This window comes from Papaver somniferum, chromosome 1, assembly GCF_003573695.1.
Source record: "Papaver somniferum cultivar HN1 chromosome 1, ASM357369v1, whole genome shotgun sequence".
NCBI classification, from domain to species: domain Eukaryota; kingdom Viridiplantae; phylum Streptophyta; class Magnoliopsida; order Ranunculales; family Papaveraceae; genus Papaver; species Papaver somniferum.
This window is the reverse complement of record NC_039358.1, coordinates 119,840,625-119,863,257: the sequence shown is the minus strand read 5'-3', so window position 1 is coordinate 119,863,257 and position 22,633 is coordinate 119,840,625. Positions and strand designations below refer to the sequence as shown.

General features: G+C 35.8%; 3 protein-coding genes and 1 non-coding gene across 4 annotated transcripts; 3 read left to right on the top strand and 1 right to left on the bottom strand.

The window, feature by feature from the left end:
• The first annotated feature begins 5,082 nt into the window (after positions 1 to 5,082).
• LOC113298458 (G2/mitotic-specific cyclin-2-like) lies at positions 5,083 to 8,234 on the top strand. The gene is made up of 10 exons (XM_026547215.1): positions 5,083 to 5,327; positions 5,509 to 5,581; positions 5,776 to 5,908; positions 6,006 to 6,053; positions 6,176 to 6,398; positions 6,515 to 6,646; positions 6,863 to 7,174; positions 7,300 to 7,398; positions 7,487 to 7,665; positions 7,777 to 8,234. The coding sequence occupies exons 2-10, from the start codon at positions 5,518 to 5,520 to the stop codon at positions 7,919 to 7,921; spliced, it is 1,335 nt and encodes a 444-aa protein (XP_026403000.1). The 5' UTR covers positions 5,083 to 5,327; positions 5,509 to 5,517; the 3' UTR covers positions 7,922 to 8,234.
• Positions 8,235 to 9,352: 1,118 nt separating this feature from the next.
• On the top strand, positions 9,353 to 12,169 carry LOC113298468 (penta-EF hand domain-containing protein 2-like). The gene is made up of 10 exons (XM_026547226.1): positions 9,353 to 9,504; positions 9,584 to 9,642; positions 9,741 to 9,781; positions 9,869 to 9,900; positions 10,070 to 10,098; positions 10,192 to 10,228; positions 10,870 to 10,926; positions 11,126 to 11,202; positions 11,478 to 11,548; positions 11,660 to 12,169. Exons 1-10 carry the CDS (start codon positions 9,421 to 9,423, stop codon positions 11,677 to 11,679), a joined length of 507 nt encoding a protein of 168 aa, XP_026403011.1. The 5' UTR covers positions 9,353 to 9,420; the 3' UTR covers positions 11,680 to 12,169.
• A 708-nt stretch (positions 12,170 to 12,877) lies between these two features.
• Positions 12,878 to 16,176, top strand: LOC113298451 (serine acetyltransferase 2-like). Its single transcript, XM_026547204.1, has 10 exons — positions 12,878 to 13,342; positions 13,857 to 14,054; positions 14,183 to 14,242; positions 14,413 to 14,508; positions 14,619 to 14,643; positions 14,872 to 14,966; positions 15,177 to 15,343; positions 15,567 to 15,640; positions 15,734 to 15,802; positions 15,937 to 16,176. The coding sequence occupies exons 1-10, from the start codon at positions 13,070 to 13,072 to the stop codon at positions 15,948 to 15,950; spliced, it is 1,071 nt and encodes a 356-aa protein (XP_026402989.1). The 5' UTR covers positions 12,878 to 13,069; the 3' UTR covers positions 15,951 to 16,176.
• Positions 16,177 to 16,325: 149 nt separating this feature from the next.
• On the bottom strand, positions 16,326 to 16,398 carry TRNAE-CUC. Its single transcript has one exon. It is a non-coding gene; the product is annotated as a tRNA-Glu (tRNA).
• Between the last annotated feature and the right edge of the window lie 6,235 nt (positions 16,399 to 22,633).

The following is a 22,633-nucleotide window of genomic DNA, read 5'->3' as shown; positions in this document are numbered from 1 at the left end:
CTATGTTTTTCTTAGCAAAGTTTACATATAAGAATGGTTAATAGAACACAAATTAGAAGCAATCTACTGTGTGATCTAGTCTCAAATGGGCTTGGAATTCATTACAGAATGATATTATGTGGTGTATTGGAGACGTTTCAAAAATTTCAGTTTGGTTTGACATATGGATTGGGTAGTGTCCAATAATAAGTGATATTGGACTCACTAATTTTGTTAAAGATAACATAAACATGAAAATTAAGGATTTAATGCAGGGGAAAATTTGGTGCAATCCTGATGAGATTCAAAATTGTTTTGCTTCTACAACTCTGCCTGAAGTTAGTGGGGAAAAAGATATAATGGGTGTGGAGCGGTGACTTAAAGGGTAAATTCTCAACTTATGCAGCATTTGGAAAAATTAGGTTAAGGAACCAAAAGTAACTTGGCCTTTTGTTATTTGGAAACCATTTCTTCACCATAGCATTGCAAGCAATATATGTAGAATTAAACATAAATTGTATGTTGATGATGAAGCAATGAAAGAAAATGGTTTTGAAATGGTATCTACATGATGTATATCTGTGGCAGGAGTCAGGACAAGACTGTATGGAACATATTATGTGGCAGTTTAATTTCATCTTAGAAATATGGTTTTGACCATGTTGCATTTTTGGTTTTAAGATACCAACTTCCTTTGATGATGTGTGTAAAGCAGCTCAGCAGAAAAGTCCATTGATAAAAGAAATTTGATAACAACTGCATGTGCAACAATGAAAGAAATATGGTCTCAAAAGAAAAAACAACTCTTTGATGAAAAAATCCCTCATCTCAATGAATTCAAAAGAAGGATCCGTTAGATAGTTCATGAAGCGGGTTACCGAATGTAGGGCACAAAATGGAAACAAAACTATGATCATAGTATAATTGATTTTTTTCAAAGGAGACATTAGACACACTAATATAGCTGTATCAAGGAATTAATGATCTTGGTTTGTTCCAGATTATGGTTATGTACTATTTTGTTGCGATGACTCAATTCGTAACCCAGTTACAACTGGTTTTGGTATAATTACCATATATGTCAAGTAATTGGTATAATGTCAGGTGGAATTGGTATTGCAAAATTTCATTGCAGAAATGTTTGTTGTTATCTGTGTAATTGAATGGGCTTCTGTATTGGGTGCTAAGAGGTTAATAATCAGGTCATATTTTAAATCAGTCATTAGTGATTTTTGGAGAGGTACAATTCCATGGTTTATAAAAACAAGATGGCTAAAAACAAGACACAAATTGGAATGTGCTAGATTTGAGCACTGTTTCAGGGAAACGAATTTTTCTGCATATTTTTTAGCCAAGAAAGGTGCAGAATTTACAGTTGGAGAAAGAACAATGCACAATGGAAGGCCGGAATTTTTGAAGCGTATTGAAATGCCAGAAATTGCCTACTTTAGATTTTGCAGTTGATAGTTTTCAGTGTTTAGCTCTGTAATATTTTTTGCTTTTGTTCTTTTTGGGGGAATCGGATTATAATTTACATAAAATATAAGGGAAAAATTTTATGGGATTAATTAGGAGTTAGGACTTGAATAGTTTTCTACTTTCTTATTATACCCTATCCGTCCTAATTTGTTTGCACCTTTTGTTTGTATTCTTTCGTTTTCTTTACATATTGTAATTATCGTATTATCACTGTATCAAATCTTTTATATAACAGAAATTCTTGATTAATGTTCAATTTTAAATGGTTGATTGATTTTAAGGAATCAAAAATTTAAGTATTAGATAATTTACTATTTTTTTTGTTCGTATACATTATATTTTGGTTGAATTTTTTAATTTAGGTTATAAATATATATTTTTTTTCTTACAATTAGTTAGTTTTTTGTCCAAGATAAGATTACCAAACAGTACGCAATAGCCTGTTTGGATTGCACATCAGAAGTAGCTTTTCAACTTCTAGAAATCGAAAAGTTAGAAGTCAGTTTAGCTGTCAAATTTCAAAACGATTTCTAGAAATCAAAAAATTAACTTTTGATGAAGCAAAATAATTTTGCTTCTGACTTCAACTTCTGGAAAAACAGAAGTCAGAAGCAGATTTTTTCATCCAAACGCGTTATACGTGTGTCAATGGGCCTTCTCTTCCTTGGGGATGTGCCTTGTTTGGGCTCTCGTTCCGTCTTGCTTCGAGAATCAACGCCAATACGCCATAACCGCTTTCTTTCTTTTTAGTTCCTAAAATATAAATCTTTAAGGCTTAGGAAACCAACAAATGTCTTCGGATCGCTTCGGTCATATCTCCATTTAAAGTTTGAAGGCTATTATTGGGACGTCACCATCTAATAGAGGGGCTTCACTTGGATATCTAGTGACCAAAAATCTGGTTATGGCCCTTATGGGGTACTTTTGATTCAATAGCAACTGTCCAAACTACCCTTCAATTAAAATTAAAACTTAAAAACAGAAACAAAACCTAATTTCTATTCTTTATTCTTCACATTTCAATTGCTCTTCTTCTTCCTCTCCTCTTTCTCTTCATCCTTTTCATCGTAAATCCATTTGAATTCATTTCATCGAACAAACCCATGGTGTATGTAAGGTAATAATCGAACATACCCATCTTTGTTTACTTGTTTTTGTGCTTAAAATAGGTTAGATTGAATGAAATCGAAGTAAAATTAGGGTTTTAGTTACTTTTTGCTAGTGTTACGTCTGGGTGCGTTACTAGATTTTTCAACCGTAATTTAGTTTTTGAAGAACTTACGTCTAGGTTTAGTTAAATTCAACCGTAAACTTTGATTTGCATGTTGTATTATGTCTAGGTTTAGTTGAATTCCAACCGTAATTTTCAATTTTACGTCTAGGTTTAGTTTACTGAATTTTCCTTTCGTCAACCTAGCCGTAAATTTCAATTTTACGTCCAGGTTCCTTTTAATTCCAACCGTAGAAATTCATTTTACGTCCAGGTTTGGGTTGATTCCAACCGTAAAAATTGGTTTTACGTCCAGGTTTGGATTGATTCCAACCGTAGAATTAATTATTATCTAATAAAATTAAAATTAACTAAAGGGTTGTTCGGTCATTACAAAATTATTTGAGATAAGGGATTTTTAATATTACTTCTGGGTGACCCGTTTTTGTCCTATTAGGTGACGCCCCTCTAATGGAATGTGACGCCCCAATAATAACCTTCTAAAGTTTAGCTCCCAAAATGGCTGTCGATTTTTCCATAATGCAGCGTCTCCACGATTGATAATTTCCTAGTGCAGCAAACGATGTCCATGTCTGGAGCGTGAAATTTGAATCATGCAAAGCTAAAATTAGAAACAAGGACAAATCACACTTTCAAATTTGTGCTAGCTTTTCCAAAATTCCCTTTTCTAAGGTATTTTGACTCTTTGTGTTTTGTTTTTGCTGAATTCTTCTAAGTTCTGACTGATACCTCATTGTGTGGCATTCTTAGTCGTCTTCTTAAATGTTGTCTTTATATATAATCACACCAATTAGTAATCACTTTGCTAATTATTTGATTAATTGTAATATTTTAAGAAAATTTTCACTGCTTACTCATCAAAACATTCCAAAACAAAAAATAATTTGATGCAATACTTAAATTTAGGACAAGTTTTAATTTCTCCCTAATTAATGTGATTAACATATATTGAGTATGTACCACAATTTTTACCACGATCTATCACTTTGTTACGTGGAGTCCATTGATTATGATATTCATGGCCTAAAATACAACCACATTTCTGGAAAAAAAATTATGAAAGTTTTCGAGTTTCTTGTAGAATATTTGTACGTTTCGAAGATGTCCGGTTCTTAACAATGGTTTAGGTTGATCGGTAAGTCCACGTGTACGGCGCTAAGACAGTACAATTAAAGCAGTATTTGTTATTATAATAAGACTAATTAAAAAGTTAATGGAAGTTTTAATTAGATTAAGCATGGGTTAAATGGTTCAAACGGATACACTATACACTATTACAGGTTGTCAAAAAGTTCAAATTATCTTGATACTTTAAATGTTTCCTAACGGCTTCATTTAATTTAGTAGGAGACGAATCTGAATTCTGAATGAATCTCTGTCAATGCAAAGGCTTTATACTTAATAAGATTATATGAGTCATCGATATTCCTGTCTCAAGTTTTACCACAATAAACATATGATATTCTTTGATGTGGACAGCTACAACACACAATAACCATGTCCAAACCATAACCTAGCTCTTAACCGTTAGATGTATTTGATAATCTGATTGATGCAACAAGTTATTGATTTGACTGCAGTAATTAATGAGTGGTAGATTTGCACGTAAAGTGTGGTTTACACACAATGTACTACTGTTTGAAGTTTGAACCCAAATTTTGGAGGGTAGTCTAGTCTTTCTAGCATAAACCTTGAATTTACTTTGTGAACCCACTTTAAATGGGGGTTAGTAAACTGATTACAGGATTGGTGAAAACTTGCCGTGGTAATGCACCATCATAGACTGCAAAAATGCACGTTGCTAAGATGATTGAAATTTTTTGAACTGTTGAAATTATGAAAATCCGAAATTTGCCCGAAAGATGGCATATAACATAAAAACCATGTCAATAGTGTGATGTTTAAAACTCGTTGGCACTGTAATTTTTATTAATCGATAGAAAATAGATAAATCGGACCATCATAAACGGATTCAAACCTGCTGTAAACACTGGAAACAAACATCAAGACTTTGTTTGGAAGATCAGTTTTGTTTGGTTTCGAGTTGGCTACGGATACCTTAAACAACCCGGTCACACCCGCAATGGGGGTGTACGAAATCCAAAAGTTAAAAGAGAAAGTGACACGAAAGAGAGAAAGTAGCTGAGTGGTGAAGAGCGCACCTCTAGTCTAGTGGTATACAAAGAAAAACTCTTAAACTCAAAATTTGAAACAAGTAACCGTTAAGAAGCTAAAACTCAAAACAACGCGACTTTTCATCGTTTTGAAAGATCTAACGGCTATAATAAACTAGCCGTTGTATTGAAAAGAGAGAGTCATGTGTGTGCAGACATATATCCGTTATTTTCGTCTTAATTTTTCCGAAACTCATATGTTTTTTTATCCTCACCGAGTCTTTATTTTTTTCTTGAATAAAACCAGTGAGAGAGAAAAACTCAAGAGAAGAGACAGACACAGAGAGAGAAGCAAGAGATACAATTTTTCATTGCTACTTGCAATGAAATCATCATCTGCCTAATCTCTCTATTAAAAATCAATTATCTTCTTTTATGTTTGAAGATTTGGGTCTCTCGTGAGTCTCCTCGTCGTCTGGATTGAAAAAAATTTGAAATCTTGATATTTAAGGAAAAAAATCTAGGTTAGAAATCATAATAACCCTTCTATTTTGATTTGATTTGTCAACGATAAATAATCATCTACTGTGGGTTTTGATATTTCTTCTCGATATGACCTAATCTGGGTTATTTCTTAATTTTCTTTTTTGAATAAAAATTTGAATTTTGAATACAGTCTTGATGAATCTGAATTTTTTTTCTTAGATAAGAAAAATGGTGAGATCGGATGAAAACAGTGCTCCTGGTGTCATTGGACCAATTAATAATAATGCCCAAGGTAAATCCAATAATTTCTTATCAAATATTTTTGAATTTTCTTTTGAGCGGCATTTATTTAAATCCCCAAATTTAATTTTTTTTCTTTCTGATTTGGTCTTAAAAAGTTTGAATTTTAGGATTATAAGTGAAATTCCATTACTGATTTTGAACGATATTCTTATTTTTGTTGATGTTGGAATTAAAATAAATTAGGACATCAAAGAGGCGTGGTTGGGAAGACGGTATCGGAGACAGGACATCAAAGGAAAGCGCTGACCGCAGTTAACCGAAATATAATCGGAGGACCTCCTTATCATCAAGCTAGCAAAAAACCAGCATTATCCGAGTAAGAAAATTTCTGTAGAACCCCAATCTTCAAAATGCAATTTTTTTCCTTCTGTTTTCATGTATTCTCTTATCTAAGCCTCAAACCCTTTATTCAGAAACAATGGGATTTGTCACAATAAGCCCCCGCATCGACCCATTACAAGGTCAGAACAAAACCCTTTGTTTCAAATTGAATAAAATGAATTTTGATTTTGATTGTTTTTTGGTTTTCCCCAAATGTCATACCTAGTTTTGTTGATTTGTTTTCCTTGTGTTTGTGATTTAGGAAATTTGCGGCACAGTTGAAGACCACCAACAACCAATTGCCACCAACCTACCCGCAAGTTAAGCCTGAGGAAACCAGAAAACAAGTTCCTTTGGTTGTTCTCGAAGAAGACCCAGATGATTGCACAATTATTGATGTCGATGAGGATAAATCATGTGATGAAAACTTTGTGCCGATGTATGTTAAGCATACTGAAGCTATGTTGGATGAGATCGATCAAATGGTATGTTTCTTAAACCTATACTGTCAAGTACATGATTAGTAATGAACTAATGATGTTTATGAGAATGGGGATGAGTGTTTTATTGTGCCTAATGGGAGCATGATTGGTTTTATTAGGACGATGAAGAGGTCGAAATGGAAGATATAGCAGAAGAGGAAGTCATGGATATTGATAGCAGCGACAAAAAGAACCCCCTTGCTGTTGTTGAGTACATTGAAGATATATTTGCGCATCACAGGAATACTGAGGTTTGCCCAATTTTCAACTTGAGTTTCTATGATGTTAGTAATTAGTAATTCAGAATGATATGCTTCTAGACTAGTATTGTGAACCTTTCTCATTACAGTTTGCCCAATTTTCAATTTAATAACTTCTATGGTGTTAGTGCTTTTGGAGAAATGCTAGTGAACCTTCACAGTTAACAATGTGAGGTAAATTTTAACTCCAACTCAAAATCATTCCAGGGTTCTAGCTGTGTTTCACCAACTTATATGGCACAACAATTTGATATCAATGAAAAGATGAGAGGCATTCTTATTGACTGGCTAATTGAAGTCCACTACAAGTTTGAGCTCATGGATGAGACTTTATACCTTACAGTCAATCTCATTGATCGATTCTTAGAGCGTCAAACTGTTTTAAGAAAGAAGCTTCAGTTGGTTGGAGTGACAGCAATGCTACTTGCTTGCAAATATGAAGAAGTTTCGGTACCAGTTGTAGAGGATCTAATTTTGATATCTGACAAGGCCTACACAAGGAAGGAAGTCCTTGACATGGTAATTTGCTTAATTCTCATGTTCATTTGAATCATCTCCCTTGTATAAATTTCTTGTGTTAGCTTCAATTTTTCAATGTAGGGTATAATTGGTCTAACTCTGCTATATGATGCCTATATTTACAGGAAAAATCCATGGTAAACACGTTGCAGTTCAACATGTCAGTACCAACCCCATACACATTTATGCGGAGGTTTCTCAAGGCCGCCCAATCTGACAAGAAGGTTTGTTGCAGCATTTCTAATTCTCAGTTATATCTGTGTAAATACCATATTGAGTAAATCTGATTCAGAGTTTGATTTGAATCCACAGCTGGAGCTTCTTTCCTTCTTCATGATTGAGCTATGCTTAGTCGAGTACGAAATGCTCAAATACTCGCCCTCTCTATTAGCTGCATCTGCAATATACACAGCTCAGTGTACTATTAGTAGGTCCAAGCATTGGACCAAGACTAGTGAGTGGCACACCAAGTACTGCGAAGATGAACTCAAGTAAGTTGTAATTTTTAATCCTGCCTCGTATTATAGTTTTGTGGTCGATTCATCAGATTAGTTAGATAGCATTAATAAATTGTGTTTGATCTCTTGTTTTGTTGTACACAGGGAATGCTCAAGATTGATGGTTACTTTCCATCAAAAAGCAGGATCTGGAAAAGTCACAGGAGTTCACCGAAAATACAGTACCTATAAATTTGGGTGTGCAGCGAAATCAGAGCCAGCTCTATTTCTCTTAGAGACTGAACTCTAGCAGGATGCAAATGTTATACGTTTACTGGAGGAGTGGAGTGTTCAATCTTGGGTGAGAGTTTGTGAGGGAGGAGGGTGAGGGCGCTATTGTGCAACAGAAGTTGCCCCTGGGGGATGAAGTCTTTATCGGTCCTAAGAACCTATGATTCTCAGATAGGTTTCTTTTGTTGCTCTGGAACATAGATATACAGTCTACTAGTTTTTCGTTTACTTGTCTCCTTTTATCATGTGGATTTTTGGACCCTGTTTGGTAGTCATAAACAACTTGGATCCTGTTTATCGATAATAAAATTGGATCACTTCTGTTGTTGATATGTATGTTCTGCTCTCAGTAATTATTTGTTCCTCTTCTTATCAGTATATTTCTTAAAATGCTAATAATCTATATATTCATTTGGGACTGAAATTGTATAACCTACCATAGTTTTCTCTGAGCTATGATTCAATTGCGACTGACATCTGAAAATATGTAAGAGTTTGGTTTGCTGCAGGTATTTGTAATATACCATGGTTTCTGACAACATTTTCGCTACAGGTGAACTCCAGATATTTGGCACTACTGCATTCACTACCAGGTGAGGTCCAGATATTTGAACAGAAAGTCACCAAGTATGAAGAAAAAAACTTGGAATAGAATGTATATGGCTTTGCATATGCGGATGTCAGTCTGAAGAAGTGGAACCTCCGGATCACCAAGTACGAAGAAAAGAAACCTTGGAATAGTATGTATATGGCTTTGCATATGCACATGTCAGTCTGAAGAAATGGAACCTTTGGATAAGTGAGGCAAAGATTGTTAAGAGTAATTCAGAATGTCTATAGGCAATGTAACAATGCATGAAGAACAATCTCTGTGGAAAGATTTGATATGCAGAATGTCACAAGGCAACATAACAATGTACCAAGAAAGCTGTGTGGAAAGATTGGATAAGCGGGTAACTGATTGGTAGGGAGTAATTCAGAAGGTTAAAAGGCAGTATAACAATCTATGAAGAACCAGCTGTATGGAAAATGTCATATCTCACTCATATCATGCTGTGCAGTACCATCAATTCTTCGTACAGATTTACGCATCATTTATACCCTGAAGAAAATGAGTTCAACAGAACCTTACTTGTTTAAAAGTTCATGGCTATGTGCACGAAGCAATGGGCATTAAGATTGAACTGAATTGTATCCATTGAACTGGCTCATCTAAGCTAAATAATTACGGAGTAGTATATTTATAAGGATGCAATTTGCAAATAACCAAGGTCAGACTTTACTCCTAGAAACCAACTAAAAATCCTAAGTAAAACTTTGATCGCACACTAGAGGACCAGTTGTTCCCTCTTCAGCTTAGACCACTGACTAGTGACCACCACAGCACAAACGAAATGTTTACTTTCTTGGTGTGGGTCCTACTATTTATCAGTTACCTAACTATTTAAGCAAGGTTATCATTTATCAGCTTAGAAGTTTGTTGACTGAGGAAATAAAAGACGTGATTACTGATTAGAAATGGAAAACACAGCAAATTTGAGAGAATGGTTTGGAGTTGTGGATTCAAACAACACAGGAAACATCACTGCTCCTCAATTACAGGTTCTTAACGAAAACCCCTACTTCCCTTTTTCTTTTGGTTTTTTTTTTCTGATTTATGATTGGGTTCGTGCAAATCCAGAGAGCTTTTTCTATTGGGAATTTGGAATTCTCTATCTCAATTGTTCAGCAGATGATTAGGTTTTTATTTTCCTCTTCTTTTTTTTTCATTTCTGAGATTTCTTTTAATTAGGATTGGATTGCTTGAGCTGAGATTTGATTGGTTTGCATGTTTTCAGAATGTATGATTTTGATAAGAATGGAACTATGAGCTTTGAACGTAAGACGATACTTGATCATTTTCTAGAATTTAGCCGGATATTGCTGAAAGTTTCTAACTTGGATTTTGGCCTTTTCATTTTCTCAGAATTCGTTGCCCTCAACAAATTTCTTCTTAAGGTGAGTTAACCTAGCTTTGATATAGAGATGTAAATTGGTTTATGGGCAGTTCTTTTTGATGCCCGAGATACCTTTGGCGTTCTTCACCAACAGTTTTCTAAAAGAGTTGCTCCGTAAAGCATAGTGTTTTCGCGAATATGTTTTTGATTTAGTGTATATGGTTTTGTAGGTACAACAAGCCTTCGCAGACCTAGAGAGGTAATTTATACTGCTTCTTAGTTGTTGCTTATGGTTGAATTTTTTGGGTTGTTGCAAAGTTTGTGTTACTATCTAAGTTGATTGTTGTTGCAGAGGTCGTAGATATCTTGGTACTGATGATGCTTATGAGGTACAGTATTTCTATGAGGCAATAAACAAAATACTGCTTTTAATTTGCTCCAATTAACTTCATACCATAAAAATAGTGGGAAAAATAGGGTAAAGTAACTACCATATCTCCTGGCTCTTTTGTCCACTTCAAATCAAATAGCCATCGCAGTGCACATTACAGACAAGGCTTTTGGAATATGTGGTTGGTAGGTTTCAAGACGTTTAATTATTCGAAGTAGGTCCCCTTTGTGTACTTTGTGAACTTAAGTGTTACTTCAATGATTGGAATGTTCCAGTTGATTTCTTGAAGTGCTGCTCACAGTTCTTTCTTCATACTGTACAATGTAATAGACATGCGTGAAGAACAAATCGAGTTTTCTCATCAGTTCCCTTGAGTATTTTCTGTTTGAAATGATGCCTTCAGAGGTGATCCTTGCATTGTGATCTCTCTTGGCATGTAGATGGACAACCGACCAAGTATGTGATTGACCTCGTAAACAAGCATAACTTGGTGATGCATACTGTTCTGGTGTATAACTTTAATTGTATTTCTTTTGCTCTTATTCCCTGTCTACTGCTTCTAGTTATTCCATTCAAGATATCACGAGGCTAATACCCAAAATATGTCAATTTTGTTTCCATTTTGTTATCTTACTGTAGGCATTGATTAAAGTTGGTTTCTCCCTGGACTCACCTGCTTTCTACACAGTCTGTGAGGTAAAGCTTTAATCTAGTGTCTACCCTCCATAGCAGCTTTTAACTTATCATTTCATCGGTCAGTCGGCCTAAGAAAAAATCTAAGGCATCTGTAGGTCTTCATGAACTGCTTAGGAGTGATTGTTTAACCCAGCATTAAATAGGATATGAACCACTGTTTTAATAACCTCTTGAAGTTGCTGCTTTTTGACCATTTCAGAGCTTTGATAAAAACAAAAGTGGGAAATTTCGTCTGGATGACTTCATATCACTTTCTATATTCTTGCAATCTGCTCGGTATGTTCTCTAAAACTCGGTATGATGATCAAGCTTAGATGGTACATATAGAACTGGGAATGTGTTCTTCATTGGAATATCGGTGTTGTATGTGTTTCACAGATGCAGCCTAATTTGATCTAACCTACTTTTTTGTTGGACATTATATTTTGAGTGTAACTAGATGGATACCTTGCTTGTAAGATATGAAAACTTCTATACTGTGATACTAGATCTTACAAGAATCTAGAAACCATCTCAGTTTCTTGGTAAATGACTTCCTTTTTATTTTACAGGAATCTTTTTAACTCTTTCGATACAGCTAAACAAGGCCGTTTTCTGGATCTCAACCAGTTCGTTTTCTGTGGTGAGTGATTTTTCTAAGCTGATGTTTGTATTATCATAGCTCTTTCTTCCATGTTGCATTCTTCATACTCTGTGTATTAACAATGTAAAAAATAACTATTTTTTTGAACAGCTGCAAATTGTAGAATATGAATTCATAGAATCTGCATTTCCAGAAAGATCACAACTGCTGCCTCCTGGTTTTTGTACTTGCCTTCGTAGCAGAGAAGAACATTATTCTTTTGGTTTGTGTGAGTAATTGTCAAATTCTATAACAACAGCATGTAGGAGTTTCAGAGAAATGCCAATGATCGGGATTCGAGCCGTCCTAGCATGTAAAATGGTAATACAGGGTGAACAGAGTCTTCGAAGGGTGTCCCATCTGAAGCATTGCCTTAAAGGTTGAAGGGTAGAACCGAAGTAAAACACTTGTCGTTCTGTTGCAATATTGAATCCATTAATCTGGTTCCAGCCCAGTGCTAGATGTATTCAAGTTTGCTCTTAGTGTTGCTTGATTGTGTTATGGTTCACAGAATTAAACTTACTGAAATTTAAGATGGATGAGTTCTTGGAGGGACTCAAAACCTCCATCGAACACTTGTGTTTCAATATAAATTCATTATAGGATGCTTCATACATTCAACACCACTCTTACAAGGTAACAAGAAAACTCTGCACTTCCGGGTGCACCACTAACACGTTCCAAATTTTATTTTTGTGCACACCACTGCTAATAAACAAGACTTGTTCAAATTACAGCCAAGGAAAACACTATTCAAATTTAATGTGATCATATCATGACTGTAACAGATTGACCATGCAACTACTACGACAATTTCCACATTTCATGATAAATAGTTTCTGTGCTATTTCCAGAATCCAAACACAAATTTTATTCTACTCCCAGTTGCACACATATTGTATATTGCAATTAAAAATAATAGAATACACATCTCCGCTGCTATCTCTGCCCAGCCCTGGCATTTGAAGCTTTAAGAAATTGGAGTTAAGGCAAGGCCAAACCAGATTATATTAGTCAAATATAAACCTTATCTGGAGATATGCGCTCAGTTTCATTTTCTTTTAGAGTATGGACACGCAGCATTGCACACCCACGAAGCAAATGTACAATACAATAATATAGAAAACGAATCATATTCTTGTCTCACTATCTATCACCACTTTATCAGGATAATGAAGGTCCTTTTTCAGGAGCCTTTTAGGTGGTAGGAAGTCTCAGTGGGACTTCCTCCTTGTTGGCCTTGATACAGTCTCTACTCTAGTCCCTACCGAACAAGTGGAACTAAAGAAAAGGGCAACTCAGTCATCTTACTGTATTGAAACAGTATAAAATTACAGAGTCATAGACAACAATAGGTTTGAACTTCCACACCCCCATTTTCTCTCCCTAAACAACCAATTCTATTATCTCTTCGTCTTCTGATAATGTTGTCAAAGGATAAGTAAATGAATTTCTAGGGTTTTGATTTTGATTTTTTCAATTCTATATCTTGTTGGGGTTTTGATTGATTTCCTGGAGTGAATGGCTTGTTTAAGAGAGGAAAGAAGTGGTTGTTTATCTGAGTGTGTAGTTGTTGTTGATAAAGAAGAGATAAAAGAAGAGAAGGAGAAGATGATGATAAAAACAAGGCCTATAGTTCATTCTGCTTCAAAATATAGGGAATATCGATTAGAGAAAGTTTTTCCTGTTTATGCCATGGGAAATTTGAAGTTAGATGATTCTAATTTCTTGACTGATAATATTACTGTAACTGATCCTATTTGGGATGCTGTCAAAACAGAGGCAAAGATTGAGGTAATTTTTTACTAATTTATTTTTGTATCTGGATTTTGCATGGAATATATAGTGAATGAATTATTGATGGAGTTGAAATTAGTGTTTTTCTTTTAATTATGTGTTTGATCACTCATTAGAAGTGAATTTTAATCATAATGACTAAAAGTTAGGAAAATAATCAAGTTAACAAATGGTATCGTAGTCATAAACCTGGACCACATACATCAAGGGACAATGGTAGGCCAATAGTACCCCCACGTTAAAGTTTTCATGTCTGATGCTCAAGGTAGCGCCGCACGTGAAAAGGACTTTTAAGAATGAGAATGTCTGGCCGAATAGCGTAGTGTTCATGTAACTACTCCGCCTCATTGCAAATTGGTTTTGAGCTGGATGACCACAAATTTAACTGAAATGAAAGTTTATTTTTCTAAGTAATTGGTCTAGATTGTTTGTTACTGTAATTTTCAACTGTATTGTGGAGTTCAATGTGAGGATTGAGAAAAATAGTGATATACTGTTGATGAATTTTCAGGCAGACAAGGAGCCAATCTTAAGTAGTTTTCTGTATGCAAGTGTTTTATCTCATGATTGTTTGGAGAAAGCTTTGGGGTTTGTTCTGGCTAATCGACTACAGGATAACATACTCTTAGCAACGCAATTGTTGGATATATTTTACGATGTTATGTTGCATGATAGAGGTATTCAACGCTCAATTCGCCAAGATGTGCAGGTGATTTCATTGCCATCCGAAAGGCATCTGATTTTCACCCGTGCTTTTTTCTACACATTTTGGTTAATGCTCTTAAGGTTGCTGTTTTAGTGTTCTTTTTTTGTTCATAAGAAGATTTGTTGTTTCAGGCTTTTAAAGATAGGGATCCGTCGTGTATGTCGTATTGCTGGGTCTTGTTATATCTAAAGGTAAGTCTTTCATTCTTTATTTCTGGAACTCATGTTTCAGAGTATTAGATGTGGTTTGTTGTACTTTCAACAGCAGGGAAAGCATATACTTTACAGCAGTTACTTGCATGCATCTTGTCCCGTGCTTACCTGCAAAAGGATCATCTTTTGTCCTTTTTCATTTCTTTCAGGGTTACCATTCCTTACAGTCATACCGAGTAGCTCATGCTTTATGGAACAAGGGACGTAAAGTTTTGGCCTTAGCTTTACAAAGCCGAATAAGTGAGGTATTCTTTGGCCTAAATTCCCTGGATGACCAAATACCAATTATGTTAATTGCATGCAATTGTATCTTCTTGCTTTTAATTTATCGTGTTTTCATTTGTTTGGTGTGTAGGTTTTTGGAGTTGACATACACCCAGGTATAATTTATCTATCTGTCTCTCTCTTTCTCCTGAACCCATGTACAGAATTTGTGTGCCTAGAGTCATAGTTTGTCAACCTTTTCAAAAGCATCAGTAGAAGTAGTTCAGGTTTTGATGACCGGATCAGAATTATATGACTTCTCTTTATTCAGTGGTCTATGGAGATTTGGAATTTCTCCATTACTAGCTTTCAGTTTCTGACGTGATCTGATGTGATTTTATCAGCTGCGAAAATAGGGAATGGCGTATTATTGGATCATGCGACGGGTGTAGTTATTGGTGAAACAGCTGTTGTAGGAAATAGAGTTTCATTGATGCAGGCAAGTAGAAACCTTTTTGCCCATCATCGTTCTATGAAATTGCAGTAAAATTCTGTACTTGCAGTGTGACCGGTATTGCACGTTGACTTTTTGGAAGTTTTAATCAGATTCTTAATCACGACATGAAACGGAATGTGTTGATGTTTTTTAGTTCACACTGTTGGTTTGGGATTTTATTCCGATATTTTGATGGTCATGACTTCTGTGCAGGGTGTAACATTAGGTGGAACAGGGAAAGAAATTGGGGATCGTCATCCAAAAATAGGCCAAGGTGCACTAATTGGAGCTAGTGCAACTATACTTGGTAATATTAAAATAGGTGAAGGTGCTATGATAGCTGCTGGTTCGCTTGTGCTAGAGGATATTCCAGCACATAGGTATGAAGAATAACATATCCTGTATCTATTAACTATCATGTTAGTTAGCAAACTCTGTTTTAAATTAAAATTACTGTTGAATATCATTGAGGATCACACATCGAGCAAAAAAAAATCATTGAGGATCACTTGTTTGCGTTGGTAAGCATATAAAATGGTTCATTGTTGTAAAGTGCGTCTATAGGAATCAATCTGACTTCTTTGATCTGTTTTGGGCTCTTAGCATGGTTGCAGGAATACCTGCACAGGTGGTTGGATATGTAGAAGAACAAGACCCATCTTTGACTATGAAGCACGGTATATTTATGATATTTGAGTATTATTGTAGTATTAGCATATGTTACATTGGCCAAAAATTGACTTGATTGATTGTTGATGTAAACAACACAGATGCTACGAAAGAATTTTTCCAGCATGTAGCTGCTGCAAATTCAGTTGATGGAAGGTCTAGTTGTGGTGGTTAGTTCTCTCTAATACTTCATTCCTCTCTATTTGAACTTGAAGTTCAAAATCCCCATACATGATACACTGTTTTTATTTTTACACACATTACACATCTGGACTCTCACAAAGACCAACTTCTCTGTTTGCAGGCAATTCAAAATGAGGAGAAAGAACAGTATGACGAGGCCAGCTCGAAGATAACTATCTGATGTTATTCGTGTCTCCCTTCAAAAGTGAGATCATTGCACGTTGTATTTGAAGCTCGAACTCTCAACAATAAGTTAGCAAACCTTAGATTGCATGTTGTCCGTGATCCTTTTTCTATGTGACTAGAAAGATGTAAAATCATGATCCAGCTATAATAATCCAATCCATAGTTTCTTCCTGTTTCTTGTTGTCCTCTTTTGTCTGGGTGTTTCTTTATAAGAGAAAAGCGTCAAAAAAAATAAAATCCGTTGCTTTAAAAGAAAAGAATCTTTAAACCAAAAAAGAAAAAGAATTCCGTTGCCGGGATTTGAACCGGAAAGAAAAAAAACAATTCCGTTGCCGGGACTTGAACCCGGGTCTCTCGGGTGAGAGCCGAGTATCCTGACCACCTAGACTACAACGGAGTTATTGCTAGCCAACATTAAATTACTCCTCTCTTGAATAGATTTTCATAAACTTTGTTTGAACTATGATGCCCTATTTCCCTTCCCAATCCCTCATATGTAGTGAAAAATCTAATTTCGCAACTACTATATTCTCCCATATCCCTACTTATGTAAGGATATCCCTTCCCTACTATTCAAAGTGGATCAGATCTGATCCCCTTGTTCGGAAGGGAAATCACACGGATGATTTTAAACGGATACTCAATATCTGTTTGAGATTATTTTTTTTGCTCTTGATTTTCACTTTTAACTCTTTTATTTCCACTAAAACTATTTATTTCCAATTATATCTCCATTTTTTTCTCTTCAAATTTTTTTACTCATGATAAATATTTATCTAAACCCGTAGAAATAAAATTTGGAAGGGAAAAAAAATGGAAAGTCATTATTCACACGGAAACTAAGTAGGAAACGGATGAAAAGAGACCATAATGAAGTTGCCTTTTGAGCCATATCCCTTCCTACATTTGAGGGATAGGAAAGGGATTCCCTCTCCCATAATGCTTGGCCTTATGGACTGACAAACGTATTTATAGCTCATCTTGTTCCCACTCTGATGGCCTATGCTTAGCCTGAAGGGTCAATTTGAAAGTTGGAGTTTTTAATAAATCTATCTTTATAACTCCATGAGTGTGAAACCATTATCTCTTTTGTTTGTGGTAATGGCACAAAGACTGAGATAATAAAATATTGGGGTTATTTTTAATCTTTTTTCGGAAGAAATGGTAGTTCAAGTGGATTTACCATGGCTGCTAACAGGATCTGAATATTACATTAGCTAGCACAGAAAAACTTGAAGGAACCCTTTTTATAATTATTAGAAACAAGGCTTGATATAATTAGGTTTCACTGGACCAATCTTCACTTGTTCAAACAAGCAAAATAGTGGAGATTTGATTAAATCCATATTAGACAGAGCTTTAGCAAATCAAGAGTATATTGTTATTCACCCTAATTCCATTGTGTCTCATCTCCCAGTTATAGGGTATGATCATAACCCTATCATTCTCAACACTTTCCTAGTGATTTTAAACAACATATTCCCTATAGATTCTTTAGTCTCTAGCTTAAAGTATACGAGGTAGTCCAAATTATTAAGGAATTGTCAGAAACACCAACTTTTGGATCCCCTCCGTTTAAAATTGTCTTCAAGCTCAAACTAGTTAATAACCATCTTCCCAAGTGGAATAAATAAGTATTTTAAGTTATTCAATATGATATAAAGTATAAGATGGAAGTTATACCTCGGATCCATGGAAATAATCCTCTTAAAGATCAATATTTATTAGTTATATATCCATCCGGTCGTCGAAGACTTTAAACGAAAGGCAACGCTAGATGTTTCACCTAATTAAAGTACTCTTATCTCTTTTAATTTGGCTTTCCAAAACGACAAAGGCATGTTTTATGGATGAGTTTGAAAGGATATAAGACTCCATATTCATAGAGTTATGACCAAAGGTTGTTTGGAAACATGATCTACCAATTTCGAAAATCCTTAAGATATGCAATAAATGTACTGTGTATTTTCGAAATTAACAAATACTAATTATATTCCAACTCATAACCGATTTAACTTATAGTATGATAACTAAGATTAGCTCACATCCATGTACTTGAAAAATATAACAATTAAAGTGATGCAAACCTATGGGATTTGTTAAACATATAATTCGATAACAAAATTAGTATTGAAAATCGCTTTTTAGGATCTTGTCTTTAGCATCAAAGGAATATACTTGAACAATAAAATATTAGAGTTCGGCACATGTCCAAACAATATGTCAACAATTATGAACATTCGCGGTTTAATTCATGTTTGTCTCGATGAGTACATAAACTCGAAGATATCAGACCAATCGAAAGTATATAAATGAAATCATACATAATCAGGATCAGTCCTGAATTAGGATAGGTATGGGATTGATCCTTGCTAAAGGGATCCATCGGTCCTGGGATCGGTCCTACTACTCGGATCGGTCTTGAATAATAGTAGAAATGCTTAACTGTATTATACTTTTACGTGAGACGTCAAATATGTCACATGAAGGATATTCACCAGGGTTTTGGTCTGGCGTTCTATTTGTACTCATTTTATACCATAATTAGATGTGTTTATGTCCGTTTTAAGCCATATGGATTTGTTAACTCCAGGTATTGAGTTAGTATTACGCATACATGGTCTGATAAGTGAATTGTATTAATAATTTTATTTTGTGAGTTTTTTTAACTAGCAAAAAGGGTTAATTGTGGATGCAAGTATGGATTATGTGTTTGGGATGTATTTTCTTTATACCAAGGTGGGAGCCGTGACATAAAGAATAAAACAATTGAAGCCCTCATATTTTGTCTAAAACGAGAACAGATCGTGAGAAAGAGTTAGCTAGATCTCGTTTTGGGGAAAAAATATAGGAGGGAACTATAACAGCTAGATCTCAACTGAATCCTCAAGAGCCTGATTTAGTGTTTGTCTTTCTATCAGTGGAAACTAGTCAACCACCGAAATTAGTTGTTTTATGCAGCAATATGAGGTAGAGTTTACAGCTATTACAAGTGATTATTCATCGAAACAACAACATATTTTATCGAGAACGAATTACGGGTTTTTTGTGTGCCATATAGAGAGGTGGATAAGGGTTGATTCATGTCTTCTAGGAATGAAAATAAGGCTGATTTGTCGTATCATTTGTGTATAAAGGAGGAATAAAAGGAAAGGCAATGACGATAGAATACCACTTTTTTTTTTTGGATTGCTAGGTTTTTATATTAGTTTCTCCCTAGTTTTTTTTTCCATTCAGAATCATGATGGGTTTCAATATCACCATGAGAAACTAAACCTCTCACTGCCAAGGAAAAAGGGGAAAATTAGTGGTCTCCAATCATAAAATGAAGTTTCATTTCTTTGTCTTTTTTATTATAATTTTGTGTTGAGTGTGTCTAAAAAATTCTTAGATTCAGTGTGCTTTCTGGATACATTGAATTCTAAGAAATCTTTATGACATCTCTCAATTGAACTTTATCTTATGTTAGAGCAATTCTCGGTTGAACCCACAAATTTTGTTATCTCGCTTGTTGTCAATGTTACATAATCAAAACTATATCTTGATTTCTAGTCTACTAAGTCAAGTCTCTGGCTAGGTTAGAATTTGGTAGCTGAGTATCTGATGAGTGCCAAATATTGTATATATTTGCACCTTTTTATTGGCATTTAACTCATCATTTGTGCACTAACGCTCCATTTTATCCCATATTCTGTGTTTTCGTTGTTTTCAAGAATAAATATTTTTCTTAATTAATTTTGCATTTTTAGGTACTAAATAAATCCTGGTTAACTCACGGAGCGAAAAGATCAAAGAAACCGCAAAGACTCCCGCAGAAAGGCAGCGAAGAATGATGTTTACAAGAGCCGGATCAACTAGAAGTGGGCTTGAAGAGGAAGAATTGTCCTTAAAGAAGATATGGGCTTGACATACCCAAGGCCCAAAACCCTTACCCAAATCCATTTCCAATATCCATACCCATTTCCATGAGAGCCGTCAGATTGGATCCATTCCATCATCCAACGGTCGCTTCATCCGAGTACATCGAACTCTGAAGTCCCTGTCTAACATCATAGCACCTAACCCCGATCTTCGCCGTCAATTTTGATGTATCTCATCATCCAACGGTCGCTTCATCCATTCCATCGCGTCGTTGGATCACTCCATCACCTTTTCATCCTACGCTTTTCATCACCGATCATCAAATTTTGATACACCCGCTCAACACCCTAGCAACCAAATACCCTCTTCCCAACCAAACACTCCCCAATCCAAAATCCATCGATCTCTTCTCTCTTTTCCCCAAACTCCATCTTCCCCAAATTGCAGAGAACTGCTCCACCATCTCTTCACCCGACAACACCACCATCTCTTCACCCGACAACACCACCATCTCTCTAGGCTAGATATTTTGCCCATTTCACATCCCGTGAAACCCTAGGGTGTGGAGTTTGTAAAACAGCTAGCTAGGGCATCAATATGGAACAATAGGAGCAGAGGAAGAGCATCAGAGACGCAGAAGAGAGATGGGTTCGACAGAGGAGACAACAAAAGCAGAGACGGGTGAGCTTTAATTTTAATTTTCAATGTAAACCCTAATTTGGGAATTTGGGGGAAATTGTATGAACCCTAATTTTGGGGTATAAATAGAATGTGTGTGTGGATGTTGGGAAGGTATGCCCTGGGTTAGACAGAGCTCAACCCTAGATGCCCGGATTAGCCGGTGCACCAAGCTGTAGTATTTAGGTCTATTTTTCAGTTCTTATAATGTTCTAATTTTCTAACTAGGGCTTAGATGAAGCTCTTAATCTAATATCAGATAATATTTGGTTATGAATTTGTTCTTGTTGTGCTTAACTGCTTAAGGATAGATTTAATCTTTGTGCTACAACATATTACTTTCACCTTGTTTGTCATGCAACCTAGGTAGTTGGAACAATTCTATGTTGTTGTGCTGCAACTCATGCTTAAATGAATTGATTTATCTTTTGAATAGTTGTGCTTTAATCAGACAATTATTACTTAGGATAAATACTTTAGTTGTGATTAGTCATCCATCTTCAGATCACCTTGAATAAGCGGAAGACACGAATCCTCACCGCTATTCATTAAAAGGACAAGAGTAATATCCATAACTGAATTATCTAGTGCAGGTTAAGCAGTGGATTCGACTGCCCTAGTGCTTTCTAATTGTATTCTAATATTGTTTGTGTAGTGTAATCATTCATACTTGTCGTATCGACACATCAAAACAACCCCCATTTTGGTTACTCTTTCTTGTTTAGAATCAGTTTAAGTGAGACCATAGTTTCAGGTTTACACCCACCTTGTCTCTGTGGATCGACCTGTGCTTGCCCTGTTTTACATTGTGACACTGTGCACTTGCAGTTTGACATAGTCGTAGGTACTCTTTCAAGTCCTACCAAGTTTTTGGCGCCGCTTCCGGGGACTTGGCTGCTGTGTAGTTGAAAAAAAACATTCTTGCACTTGCTTTTCTGTTTTCAACCTGCTGTGTACCTTAGATTTTCTGTAGTTTAGTTGTAACTTAGTGTAACTTAGTGTAGCTTAGTTTGCTGTCACATACATCATCTTTTCTTGCATTACCTGTTGTGTAGTTCTGATAAGCATCTTAGTGTAATCATCTCTGCTGTAGCATCTTGCCTCAATTAGCTGTAGCTTGTCTGTTAGCTGTACAATTTTCATCTGTAGCTGTAGCTGTAAGCATTTGCATCTGTAAGCATCTTATTTTCTTTCCTCTTAGTGTAGCTGCATATCACCGCTGTTTTGATCCCTCATTGCTTCTTTATAATTCCATTGTTTCAGTACAAAGAGACTGATCCTCTCTTCTGAGCTAGCAGGTACCTGCTGTGGAGAAGCAACTTGTGGTGCTGCTGATTGATCAAGTCAAGGCTAAGAAAGGGAGGGCAGCAGTTGTGGGCTAGGCCAGAGGAGAAAAGCAAGAACAACAGATTGTGGTGCTGCTGAGAATCCAGCTTTTGGTGCTGCTGAACTGAACTGTGGGCTGTTGAGAAACAAGCCTGCACACTTCTGTGGTGGGCTAAGCCAAAGGAGAAAAGCCAGCAACTATGGGCTGAGGAAGTAATCATCCTAAGCTTACCCAGTTCACTGGGCCTGTGGTATTGCTTTCCTCCCAACTAGAATTCTTGGCTCTGTAGCAAAACTTGTTTTGAGAGTGTTATACCCAAGTTAAAACTTTGTTTCTGAACTGTGGGCTTGACCCAAACTAAATTTGAAAAACATCTTCAAAGCCCAAGTGGGCCTCGTATTTTGGCTAACTGAGAGCCCAAAAATCAAATACCCAGCTGGGCCTCGTGCATTTCTGGGCTTGGTTCATTGAACTCGTTAGTTGGGCCGTGTACTCAAATCTCTAGGCCGGTCGCTGGGCTTGTCCCACAGAAAATTTGAACCAGTTAGCTGGGCCTCATCCCATTAAAACCAAAAGGAGTTTTCAAAACCCATAAAAACCAAATGTTTCCCATCAAAAACCAAATGTTTTTCATTCCCAACAAAACCAAAAATTTCTCCCATATTCAAACCAAAATTTTGCTCCTAATTCAAAACCAAAGCTTTGCTCCACCAATGTGGGCTTGCTCCCAATTTTAAAACCAAAATTTTTCTCCCAATATTAAAAA

What these genes read in the sequence shown, in the direction of transcription:
- LOC113298458 (XM_026547215.1), top strand. Translation starts at nt 5,518, where the DNA reads ATGGTGAGATCGGATGAAAACAGTGCTCCTGGTGTCATTGGACCAATT. An exon ending in TGGATGAGATCGATCAAATG is followed by an intron (nt 6,399 to 6,514) that starts GTATGTTTCTTA and finishes TGGTTTTATTAG; the next exon opens with GACGATGAAGAGGTCGAAAT. An exon ending in GGAAGGAAGTCCTTGACATG is followed by an intron (nt 7,175 to 7,299) that starts GTAATTTGCTTA and finishes CTATATTTACAG; the next exon opens with GAAAAATCCATGGTAAACAC.
- LOC113298468 (XM_026547226.1), top strand. Translation starts at nt 9,421, where the DNA reads ATGGAAAACACAGCAAATTTGAGAGAATGGTTTGGAGTTGTGGATTCA. An exon ending in TCACTGCTCCTCAATTACAG is followed by an intron (nt 9,505 to 9,583) that starts GTTCTTAACGAA and finishes GTGCAAATCCAG; the next exon opens with AGAGCTTTTTCTATTGGGAA. An exon ending in CAACCAGTTCGTTTTCTGTG is followed by an intron (nt 11,549 to 11,659) that starts GTGAGTGATTTT and finishes TTTTTTGAACAG; the next exon opens with CTGCAAATTGTAGAATATGA.
- LOC113298451 (XM_026547204.1), top strand. Translation starts at nt 13,070, where the DNA reads ATGGCTTGTTTAAGAGAGGAAAGAAGTGGTTGTTTATCTGAGTGTGTA. An exon ending in AAACAGAGGCAAAGATTGAG is followed by an intron (nt 13,343 to 13,856) that starts GTAATTTTTTAC and finishes ATGAATTTTCAG; the next exon opens with GCAGACAAGGAGCCAATCTT. An exon ending in CAATTCGCCAAGATGTGCAG is followed by an intron (nt 14,055 to 14,182) that starts GTGATTTCATTG and finishes TTGTTGTTTCAG; the next exon opens with GCTTTTAAAGATAGGGATCC.